Here is a 12,782-nt window from a genome sequence, read left to right as displayed (position 1 = left end):
GGGTCCCCCCCAAAGTATTCTGAAAGCAAGAGCTCTGTCTTGCCAGCAATGTAAATCATATAAAACAGATTAACAGGAGAAGGGCAAGACCAAAAATAGATGACAGATATGACTGGGGATGCTGCTTATAAACAATTGTTTCTTTCTTACTCTCCCTTTGTGGTTTTGGTTTGGTGGGGTTTTTGTTTTGTTTTTTAACCTGAGGTTAGGAGAAGACAGGTAGTTAGTTTTATTTCCCCTCGAAGCATGAGTCAGCCTTTCCTCATACAACAGCCTTGGGTGCCAGAAGCTGGAAGCATACAGTGACAGCACTGGAACGCAAAGTTCACAGAAAATTTGGTCATCTGCCACTTCACATCCACCAGCTGTCAGCAAGCAGCCACAGATAAGTTTGGAAGATGACAGCTAAAAGTGCTGTGATATTTTCCATAAAAATCAAGGCTAGATTAGAATGAAGACCTGTATGCTACTGGAGCTTAAAAACAAAGAAGTCAAGTGAGTTTTAAAGTGATGCCTTGTTACTCCAAAAAGCAGATCATGAATCCTGCTTCCCTTTAAGGAATACTAAACATACTGAGGAGTCAGAGAACCTACAGTGAACCACAGCATTAAAGAGATCTGACCAGAATTAAAACGTTATGTTGTCAGAAAACTTACTTGCTGTTTATTCCTGCACTGCATAGAATCAGTCCCTGCCCCCAGCTCCTCCTAGTGTGCATATTACTGACAGACACACAGAGAAAGAATAATTGTTTTTTTTATATAATACTTGATATGAATTACATTTGACAGGCAATTTTTCTTTCTTCTGGGATCCGCAACACAAGAATGTCTACTGTTCACATGTACTTCTTATCAAATTCTGTAGAAGAGAATCACAAGAGCCACAAGGGCCTAACATGATACTTGGGAGAAACTGTTCACAGTCTAGTTTGGCTACTATCATCTCAAAACACTACAGACACACGAAAAACCCACAACATACTATCACAGTAGCAGTTAGATATGATAAAAGAGTGTCAGAAGACAGGATTCAAAGAATAACTTCATTTTGACTGAAGGCCAAGATCCATAATTGTAATGAAAAAGACAAAATCAAGCTCTGAGCTAACCAGCTGTTTGTGGGAAAGCGCTTTCCTATTAGCAAGCTTAACTAGAAAACAGAACCAACTAATGCTTCAGTGGGAGCACTGTCATAGCCAGCCATTAATCAGTACGTACAAGCATAGTGACTTCACAAATGTGGGTGTGCAAACTGACCTCCAAAGTTGGCAAGCCGTCCGATCCTTGTGACAGGAACCTTCCTCTCCCGGGCTCGCTCACTGAGCTGCAGCAGAAAGAGGAGGAAAGGAAAACAAAACAAGAAGAAATCCACAAATGAACTGGGCATATGGTGAGACACCTACAACTCTGAAAGCACTTGAACAACTCTGTGCTACAGAAAGCTTTTCTTGAACAATTGAACCTTGTATGTTGAGAGATTTTTCAAGTGAACACACTGCAGAACAGACACCCCATGAATTGAAACATATAGTAAGCAGAGGAATGGACAAGAGGGTAGGAGAGACAGAAGACCTGATAACCAGCTTTAGAAACCCTATTTTCACTTTCACATTAGCAGGCCTTATATTTTGAACTTGGGAAAAGCAGCACAATGCCAACCCAAACTCCCTTCCACACATAGAATTAAAATTCATGGAAAGTTTATCAGGTTCACAGTACTGTAGATAATTCCCCCGCACACAACAGCTGGAGCAGCAGAAGCATACAGTTTCATCAAAGCAATATCCTGAGTTAACAAACCCATAATAACATCTGATACTGGGTTTGGGGAAGGAGGCAGAAGGTCATAGCAGATGGCAAGTATCTCCACTGTGAATTCTGCTGTGGGCCTTCTGTGCTGTTTCATATGCAGGCCTGAAGCACTAAAGCAACAACCGTGAGCTATGCTACTCCTCAGTCTGAGTGCAACATTCCCTCCACCTCTAGAAGGACTGCAAGACACATTAAATGCTGTGACTTCCTGTACTAAGAGGAGCTTAGGTCCAAATTTATTCTTCACAGCCATAGCAAAACAACTAGCTAAAGGGAACAGGGCCTGTCAGTCTTCAAAACTTTGTAGCCTACAGCTGTCCCTACCTGCTCAACATTTCACCCCAAAATCTGGGATGAAATACAGACCCTTTGTTACTCTAACATACATCAATAAATACTCCAATAAATACATCAAGTCCTCATAGTCCAGTGAATGAAAAGAGAGCTCCTGTTAATATAAAACTCAAGTCTAACCCTATATGTATGCTTTTTAAACATCTTCTCACATCAGAATATCTGATAGAGAGGGGGCAGGTGTTAAAGAAGAGCCTTAAAAGCTACTGACAGAATAATATCACAGAGATCAGAGTTAATGAGCACTGACACTTCCCTCTTTTGCCTCCACAAAAGGGAATAGTGGAAGAGGAAGAAATGAGAGAAAAACAGGAGAAGGTGAGTCAGGGCAATCCAGTATAGGAACCACAGTACTGAGAATCCTTAATTTAAAAAGAACGTACCATCTGTTTGTAGGGTTTCTGCTCTGAACCTGTTTTGGCCTGTCTGGCTTTATCAATATCTTCAGCCGTTAATCCACTAACAGAGGAATGGTCTTGGTGAAAAGCCCTATTTTGTCCAAAGGCAGCAGCAAAAGGATTTCCTGGGTCCCTAAAGCCTCCAAATAACCTTGCATCCATTTTGGGAGGGAAAGGCTTCTTCTGACCCATGCCAGAATCTCCAGTCTCACCAAGACTTCTAAAAGGTCCATTCGTAGTGTAAGAGTAAGCAGGGCCTTCACTGCTGTGTTCGTGAGGCTTGCCAGCATCAGTGGAGAAGTCCATGGGAGCATCTGATGGCTCTCGGGCTGAGAAGTCATAGTCTTTCCCAAAATCCTCACTAAGATCAGTTAAGTTCTCCTGCCGTTTGCCTAGTTCCTGCAAACAATAACAGAAATACTTTAAGAAAGTAATTTAAAACCTGCTTCCTACCCATCTGTGGTTCTGAGAGATGGGCATGCAGCTAGGCTGTCATGTCTCCACAATAAGCGATTTGCAGAGACTCTGGCACTGCAGACATTCACAGTAAGAGACAGGAAAAAGGAAGGGACACTGAAGACACCTGGGATCACTGGCAGTCTTTCAACCCCACTGAGGGGACAGACTCATTTTACAGCTTCTCAAATACCCGTAACTGGAGATGCCTTGTTCTACATACACTGCCAGAAAGGGTCACCAATCTGGGAATTCACTAGAAGCAATACATTGCTCAGAAACAGCAAGTGACAGGAGCTGCAATATTGCATGAGACATACTTAAGAGGGATAACAAAAAGCTAAGCTTCATCAAATTCACTTCTTACCCTTGTCATGTTCCCCCTTCCCATCCTGTTCCTAATCATGCCATGCCAGTACCTTCAAGCCCAAAGCTACCCAAAGCAATACCAGACACCTACTTATACGCAAAGTAAGCTCAACCTTCCATGGCCATGACATTACCAACTGCAAAACACATTTCATTATTCAACCACTAAACTATGGCAGGATTTGTTGTCATCCCAAAATAAATACATACAATTCAGTGCTTGAAGCAAGGACAGCAGCATCAGACACAGAAACACCCAAAGCAAGCTTCTCTTGACAGTCTTTTCTGTTCTGTCCTGGCCTGCAGGAGCTGCCCCTCTAAGTCCAGGTATTTCCCACCACTTTTCAATGAAGAAAAATAAATAAGGCTTCAGCACAGCATTATCTTCTATTACTTGTTACTTGACATATTCTAGTTACCTATCACATCAGCAGCAATACCATGGAAGAACTGATGACTATTAGAGCCAGTCAACAGGATTTTAAATCCTGCTGTTGTCAGGCAAGCAGGCAGCATATTTCAGGCTCTTTCCTAAACACTAATTACATTTCCCTTCCTCACAGAAAAAAACAGAACATGGTCTTTCCTGTTATTCAGCAGGTCTCATGCTATTCTGAACCTCAACATCACAGGGTGGAGGGGGGGAGAAATCTGTCTATAGATGGGGACCGTGGCCACAATATTAACTGATGATTTCAAGCAAAAAGGCCCCTCTACTTCCGTAATTAAAATTTTAAACACAGACAGCCAAAACTCTGCCACAGATCAAGAGAAGTGAAATATAGTCACTTAACATAAAAGCTTTCCTCTCTTCAAACAGAAAATGCTGTAGCTTCAGATTACAGATTTCTTATTGAGCCCTGCTTTGGCAGCAGCCTCTCATGCAACTCATTTACAAAACACAGGGAAAGCATTCTGCAGGTGTGCTCATGGGGGCCTCTCTTATGCCAAAAAACATGCACAGAAACAGGAGAACATCTTTCTCTCTCCTTGGATGCAAAAGGAGGAAAAAGGCAAGACAAAGACACAGTCCCCCTAAACAGACAGGGTATTTCTATTGCAAGCTTACATAGAACCAGAGAAACACAGGCTCAGATTCTAGGACTGAAGTTACAGGCTGCCATGATAGTCTAAGCTCATTGCATTTAAAAATATCAAAAGTTCACTCAGTTTCTGCTTCAAAAAATATTATCTGAGCTACACTGTCTTTCTAAAGGATGTTAATGATCATTTTTGATTAAGAGTTCTATTCTTCAGACAAGACCCATGTTTTCAAGAGATGGCAACACAGCAAATGGGAAGCTCTTACAAATCAATCTTCATGTCTGGTGACAGAAGCTGCTGCTTAATAAAAGGGAGTCTGGCTTTCCTTACGTTTCTCATTTGAAAAATCAGTTCTGAAACATGCAAACACCTGACCCCGAGACATTCTGAAAAATACAACATGCACCATCTCTGTCAAAAAAGGAAGAAGTACATAGACAAATCCAATTCACTCTAAAAGAGCTCATTCACTTAAAGGAGAGTTAATCAATGACTGAAGGAGACTAAAACACAGAGCTGCCTGTCAATCTTAGCAAGAGCTTGATCTTTGACAAGATGAGGTGGTGAACAGAGCATTTTTTATTTTCAGCATGTCTTATGCACTCAGTAATGGAAATAGAAACACTCTGCAGTAACATTCCCCTCCCATTCCCGTCCAAGCCACCTACTGCACACCACAGAAATCGTGGAGAATTCCCAAAGCATTGCAACATCTATATTAACAATCCAGTGCTTCAGAGTTCTAGCGCATGATGCGAGTTCCTAGCCACTCTCACAACAAAACCAAAAAGTACCTGGAGGAAAAGCAAGACATCAGACCACACTGCACAAAGAGCTTTGCTTACCTGCATCTTCCCCAAGGCAGAACTGAACTGTTCCTCAGCAGTGACCTGGAGAGTTCTTGCAATGGTAACTGCATCACCCCCAAGGAGCACCTGTCGAAGCTGTCCTGCTTGGGTTTCTAGGATGGCTTTACTAAGCTTTGTCAAGCCTCTCATGACCATGATGGCATCTCCCGCCATGGTTGATATCTTTCTGTGCTGAAAGATGAAAAAGAAAGAAGTGGAAAAAAAAAAGTAAGGAGCCAAGGAACAAATTTGCAACCAGATTCAAGTCACCTAAGAGCCAGTGGCATACCACACACAATCTTTCTGCTTTGGTAACCAGCCACCATGAGAATTTGTTTGTAGCTCAGAGAGCACACAGGCCAGCTTGAGTGACAGCCTGTTAGCTGACCTTACCAGGAAAAGCAAGAACTCTCCTTATGACTGTTAGCAAGTTAGGACAATGATCCAGCACTCCACAGAAATATTCAAGTCACCGTTGACCAGACAAAACAAAGACAGGTGAATGTCAGTCAGTCACACTACAAAGATGGTCTTTATTCCTTCCAGATGTTTAAAAAGGATTAAAAGCATTAGCATCTAACCTGTAATTATCATCAGACCCTGGAACATATTCTCAGTGCCTGACAGCATGTATGAAGTGCACTGACAGCTATCACACCCTACTCCTGCCTTGGAGCTATGCCTGCTCATTTTACATAGCCGAATTTCTTCACCCCCACTCCAATTAGTAAGTTTTGTCTGTCCTCCATGGGTAGTCTGCTCAATCTTCAACTTGTAGATCACTCTGCTACTTTTAACTGAAAACGTAAGTATGCTCAGAACACCTACCTATCACAGCATTTGCTAATTCTGCACTACAGTGCTAAATTTTTGACTCAGTTCCCTGTCCTGTTCAAAGAGAATCACTGAACCAATCACAGAATCGTCTAGGTTGGAAAAGACCTTGATGATCATCCAGTCCAACCATTGACCTAACACTGACAGTTCCCAACTACACCATATCCCTCAGTGCTATGTCGACCCAACTCTTAAACACCTCCAGGGATGGGGACTCCACCACCTCCCTGGGAAGCCCATTCCAACACCCAACAACCCCTTCTGGAAAGAAATGCTTCCTAATATCTAGTACAAACCTTCCCTGGTGCAACTTGAGGCCATTCCCTCTTGTCCTGTCACTTATTACTTGGTTAAAGAGACTCATCCCCAGCTCTCTGCAACCTCCTTTCAGGTAGCTGTAGAGGGCGATGAGGTCTCCCCTCAGCCTCCTCTTCTCCAGACTAAACACCCCCAGTTCCCTCAGCCGCTCCCCGTACGACCTGTGCTCCAGACCCTGCACCAGCTTCATTGCCCTTCTCTGGACACGCTCGAGTCATTCAATGTCCTTTTTGGAGTGAGGGGCCCAAAACTGAACACAGGAATCGAGGTGCGGCCTCACCAGTGCCGAGTACAGGGGTAAGATCCCTTCCCTGTCCCTGCTGGCCACGCTATTGCTGACACAAGCCAGGATGCCATTGGCCTTCTTGGCCCCCTGGGCACACTGCTGGCTCCTGTTCAGCCGGCTGTCCATCAACCTCCCCATGTCCCTCTCTGACTGGCAGCTCTCCAGCCACTCCTCCCCAAGCCTGTAGCGCTGCTGGGGGTTGTTGTGGCCCAGGGGCAGCCCCCGGCATTTGGCCTTATTGAAACTCCTCCAGTTGGGCTCAGCCCATGGCTCCAGCCTGTCCAGGTCTCTCTGCAGAGCCTCCCTACCCTCGAGCAGATCAACGCTCCCACCCAACTTGGTGTCATCTGCAAGAGGCACTCCACCACAGATTCATAACAGTCTGTGCAATTTCAGTGTCTTCAAATACAAACTGGGCACTGTAGGATGCAGGACAGAGTGTGTCCAAGATGAACAAGTTCCACCAGCTCCTTCATCTCAGCCTAGAACCAAGCTCAGGCTCAGGATATCAGCTCTCCTACATCACTGTGGTTCATGTAAAAGAAAATCGGGAGTGGCCAGGGTGCCAAAACCATTTTGCAAGTTAGTTTTTCACCTGCTTATTTCAATCGTCTCCCACATCTTTAAGCAGTCAGGATCACAGTTCCAGGGCTGACTCAGGTGCACATCTTCCCACCTTTACTGACACAGAAGATTCAAGCATGCAGTTGGCACAAGGTGCTGAATAAGGTTCAACCTTACCTATACAGCATTCTTTGTAATGATTTGGAGAAAATAATGTTCTGATTGTGAGCACTAGTCTAAAGCCACATATTTTAAATTACATCCTAGGTAGGTACACAGGTACCAATTCATTTTTAGAAGATAACCTGTCAACACCCACATATGCGCTACAACTATAAACATTAATACACTGAAGTGGTACCAGTGATCCTGAGTCAACAGTACACATGGCATTATGCCCTGCTGCAGATCACAAACAACTGAATCCAGTTACCTTCTCAGAAAACACAAAGCCTGTCTTACAAACGTATCTGCTGTATCAGTCATGCAGGAGAAGTACAGACTGCTATAACTAAATTTCTGGATAAGTACACAATTTTGCTGCAATCACACCAAAATGCACACCAAGATGCAAGGACTACTAGAGCTGAATTTCAGAGCACACTGTTATGCAAATGCAGGGTAAACCCCAGTTACTAGAATATATTTGTTCAACAACTGTTAATCAGTGATCGAAATCAGGAACAACCGCCAGGAAGTATTATATGTTATATGCTTTAAGTACAGTCGTTAGAAGCACAGTCAAGTGATAACAACAAATCTGGGCTTAACAGGTTAGCTGTAAAAATTAAAAATTTAAAAAAAAAAAAAAAAAATCAAGCCCACCCAGCTCATTATTCTGTGGTTATCTTTAAAAGACCTATCCATATGCTTCAGACCCACAAGAAGTGTTACTCCTGAATATCTCCAGAGTTTAATAACTAGGGTTGGTTTTAAAACCAGCCTGTCAGGTAAGGAAATGTACTCTGTCAACATGAGGTGGTTCCCCCCCCATCTTCACACTGGAAATTTCCACATGGATCTCCCTCAAAGCATTTGCAGGCAGTCCCTGCAATTCAGAGCCAGGCAAAGAAACCAGCCAAGAACACAGTACTGTCCTAACTGAAATGAGACCATTCAAAGGTTGCCACTACTAAGAAATAAATGCTTTTGTAGTCTCAGCTATTAGAAGCCCAAGAAAGCTTGAATGTGAAAAGTTCATTCCCTCCCTCCCAAGAAGGGCAACAAAAGGTAAATCAGCGTACACTCAGACAACACACAAAACCATCTACTTAACAGATTGTTTTCTAACCAACAATACTAAAACTGTATCCTCCTTTCACCCAGAAACAGCTGAAGGGCTTATTTTGAAGTGACAGTTATGATATGCTAAATATGCATTTAAAAAAAAATATCTTCCAACAGTTTCAGGGAAGCTAATGCAACCACAAATGGAAAACATACATTGCACAATGGGCACTTAACCCTCCATTGCTACACATATCAACAAGAGGACCAATTGCCCTTTACAGATTTGGCTATAAAAGATGGCACTGGGCCACATTGCTATCAATATCCTTCGGTGCCATCACCCCCACTTTCCTCTGCACAGCAGTTACAACCACCTAGGTACTATGCAAGTGGTTTGTTAGCTCAGAAGCCTCAGCAACAAGCTCCTATGCAGCGCTGCCAAAGGACAGGCTGTTATAACAGGCCATATATCCTAGCACCATGCTGAAACACAGGCCTCCATGTAGGTGTTTGGCTACCATGACAGAAATACAAGCCTACAGGGAACTTGCTGTTTTCAGTGATCACAGACCCAAATAGAAACCACAATCACAAAGGCAAAGCATGGCTCAACAAGGACTTCAGAGGTCAAACCCAAGGAGTCACCAACAAATAAAGGCTGAGAAGGAAAAAACAGATTTTTAAAGCTAAACCATACTCCCCTTTTTAAACAAAACCTGTCTGTATGCCATCTCCTTCCAGTTCCTCATCTTTTGTACACCAGGTTCTCACCTTTAACAAAGCATGGTCAGGAAAAAGCAGAGCAAACAAAACTAACTATACTGCAATGATTAATCCTTTGGTAATAGGCATCAGGAGCAAGAGAATGTTCAGGTAATGTCTATACCCATCATCAAGCAATATGAAGGCTGGAGCTAATAAGTGCAATGAGAACTGAACTGATACTGGAGGCATTTTCCTCAAGTGGAAAAATCCTAGGTTATCTACTTCTGTAGACCCTACATTTGGAAGGCACAGAAAGCAGAGATTAACAAGGTTATCACAACCAGAAGGGGAAAACATGAAAGAAAATACATGCTAGATAATCAAGAAAGAAAAAGACTACACACAAAAAATAACCAACAACTAGAAAAATTAAAAAACAGTAAGCACAAGCAAAGACAACAAACATGAAAACTGAAAGACAGAGGAAGCATGTACTTCCAAGAAGACTGGTACATATCCCCAAAAATATACTTAATACCCATCACAGACAGCAGGCAGGATTTTTTTTCCACTCCCCCTCCAGCAAGTTCTATTCATACCACTATTAAATCAATAAACAAAAAGTGTAAGCAAGCTTTATCAAAAACAGATTTAAGGAGCGGTTTCAAACAGAGTTGGTCTGAGTGTGCAGAGTCTGTATGACACTTGTCTTCTGAGGACTTGTTATATAGCGCTAGGAAAGCAGGGCACCGCCAGCATGGAGTATGGACAAGTCAGTCATGTCTACACAAGCTGTCAGAGTGCCTGCTAACCTGAACTGAAGAGAGTTGACAAGTGTCAATCAAACTATTTTTCAAGAATAGGCAAGGTCACAGTTTTTGCTTAGTAAACTTCCCACAGTTGAATGAATCTCTGGAAAAAACCCACACCTTCTAGCATGAGGAGGCTAGAGCCAAGTCATCCTCAGACATCAGACAAGGTCCGCATGGCTGACAGAGGGGCTTGTATAGGTTAGGTATGACACTGGTATATAAACCATCTCCTGCCATTGCAGTAGATTTTGAATGCTCTTGTAAATACAAAACTAACTCAATGCCTGGGATGCTCTTATGTGCAACAACCACCTGCCTCACAAGCCACTGTCCTCTGGTGACAAATTGCAGCACATTCCCTCCCTTCTTCAACACACCAGACCACTGGACTAAAGGTTTAAGCAAGTACAGTGAGACGCTTAGCATATCAGAGGCCAATAACAAAAACACAAAGTCTCATAACAGGCAGTTGATAAATTCTTATATTTGTACTGTTTTCAAAACACATACCTCCATTCATTCCCCTTTTCCACATCCTAACATGTGCTCCTACAGACACACAGACCGGCTTCTGACTCCAGGTGCTTTCAGATGCTTGTAGAATCAAAAACCTTACTCATATATAAACATGCATGTGTGTATACACATACATAGATAGGATGGACCAAGTTTAAACACAAAGAGACTTCTAATCATGCAGAAATATACCAGAAATATTTCTGAAAGTTTTCTGTGCATGACAACACAGCCTCTTTTCAATGCAAGGGAATTACTTCCACCATCAACAGTTTGCTATCCACACAAGAAAGAAGCTCATCTACTGTTGAACAAAAACAAAACCCTAGCAGTTTTACAGTAGTCCATATTCCCCCTCTCAGGTCTGTAGAATTTTTAGCTACCCTTTTTTATCTCCGATTTGTCTTTTAAATAAATGAGACAAAGAAGAAAACTATTAGGCTGGACAGGTAAAAAGGCAGATAATTAAGTAGTGTGCTTCCAAAGGAAAGAAACAGTTTCTATGCCTTCCTCCCCTTCCTATTATCCATTATCACAATCACTTATCATAGGTGGATCTAAACAAGGACTATAACCCCAGAATCAGAGAGTTACCACCACCCACACCATCAGAGTGAATGTGGCAACAGTATGAAATAAAAATAAACACCACAAACAAGATAGAGATACCCAGGTATTCAGCACATTTGTTCCATGGCCATAAACCAGCAGTAGACTAACTTCAAAGTAAGTATTACTTATTAAGTTGTTCTGTAACAGATCTTTTTCATTTTTTCATTTCTTTTTACGTGTGTTGCCATGCCAACCCTTTCATGGGATCATTTCACTCATGACCTTTTTCAGTTCTATCACACACCTCCCCACCAATTCCCTTTTATACCATATTCCAGGCTCCTGCCTAGACATATTTTCATTAGCTGGATTCCTTGGGTTGCAGCTGACCCAATCACCACCATGCAGGGCACAGAACAAACTGCATTTTAGAAGGAGAAAGACGCCATCATCCTTTAAATTGAACTGAAGATCTACCTGGCTTATCCTTCACTCTTACCCCTCCCCACATCTCCCCCACACTCCAGCTCTAAAAGAAATGTCCTTAAAGATCTGACCTAAAACAAAACTAAGGACTTATATTTGAGTCCTGCCCATGGCTTTGACTCAAGCCCCCTTAAGCCAAATTCATCAAGTCTCTGAAAGCTGCTTTAAAACTACCCTCATACAAAGCGGTTTGCCAATGCCATTTAAAACAAACACCTTTGAGGGGCAGGCGGAACTTGTTTAATCATTATAATAGCAGTAGATGCACTGATAAAAGTGGGATGCTTGGCAGACAAATGCATCATTCCACCAAAATTCAGAAGGCTTAGCAGTCATTTTTGGCAAATGACAGCTAGTTCAAAACCCAGTATGAACAATTTTCCCCATAAATGGTTTGACAGAGAACATAAGAGTGAAAAGAATGCTTGAACACTTTAAAAGTAAGCATAGTCTGCTTTATTTTAGGCACAGATACATCAATGCAAAGTGAATGCTCTGGGCTGATGGCTCTATTTACCTCTTTCTGGACAATGTCTGGGGACATGCAAAAGCAGAGTCACAGCCCACATGCCTGGAATTAACAGAGCCTCTTTCTACCCTGGCCATGGATCTAGAGATGATCCGCTGACAGTTAAGATCCTAGTGGGAAAGCACGCTCCCTCATTACAGGCCACTACTTCTGCTGATACATCTTGACACAATACACTAATAAATTCTGTCCCAGACACATATTGTTTCCCATTACACTGAGGTAGATTCGACTCAACTACCGTGATTTTAAGGCTACCACTCACTTGCTTTTCCCCAAGAATGAGTTCTGCGCCTGCTCCTGGGAATTAAGTATTTGCTTACTTAATTTGGGGAACCAAAAAAAGCTCCATTTGCCTCATTTGAAGGGCAAAAAGATTGGGGGCATTGGGCCGATACTTCAATCCAGAGTTGTATTTATACCTAACATCCTATCTTTGTATCATTTATGTTGCCAAGAAAGGGAGAAAGAATAAGAGGACAAAACAAGGTTTCTTCTATTTATGCATTGGCCAGTGCTTAGAACAAGCTATTGCACTGCATCCTCTACATGGCTCAGAAGCTGCAGGCGCAAGTGCAACTTTAATCACATGAGTAATTCTGATAAATCCTGTGAAGAAAATTACTTCCCATGCATGTGGATCTTTCATCCAGCAACAAGGAT

General features: G+C 42.4%; 1 protein-coding gene across 2 annotated transcripts in view; it reads right to left on the bottom strand.

Moving 5' to 3' along the window:
- COQ8A (coenzyme Q8A) overlaps positions 1 to 12,782 on the bottom strand; it is a 49,204-nt gene that overhangs the window by 30,463 nt on the left and 5,959 nt on the right. For both annotated transcript variants that reach the window (XM_074897325.1, XM_074897326.1), the window contains exons 2-4: positions 5,282 to 5,476; positions 2,553 to 2,966; positions 1,261 to 1,327 (exon numbers count right to left, since the gene is read on the bottom strand). In XM_074897325.1, coding sequence (XP_074753426.1) covers positions 1,261 to 1,327; positions 2,553 to 2,966; positions 5,282 to 5,458 — 658 coding nt within the window. In that variant the 5' untranslated portion in view covers positions 5,459 to 5,476. The remainder of the gene's footprint in view (positions 1 to 1,260; positions 1,328 to 2,552; positions 2,967 to 5,281; positions 5,477 to 12,782) is intronic.

The sequence above is a fragment of the Athene noctua genome, chromosome 1 (assembly GCF_965140245.1).
Source record: "Athene noctua chromosome 1, bAthNoc1.hap1.1, whole genome shotgun sequence".
In the NCBI taxonomy this organism is placed as follows: Eukaryota; Metazoa; Chordata; class Aves; order Strigiformes; family Strigidae; genus Athene; species Athene noctua.
Note: the sequence above shows the minus strand (reverse complement) of the source record. Positions and strands in the feature narration are given on the sequence as shown.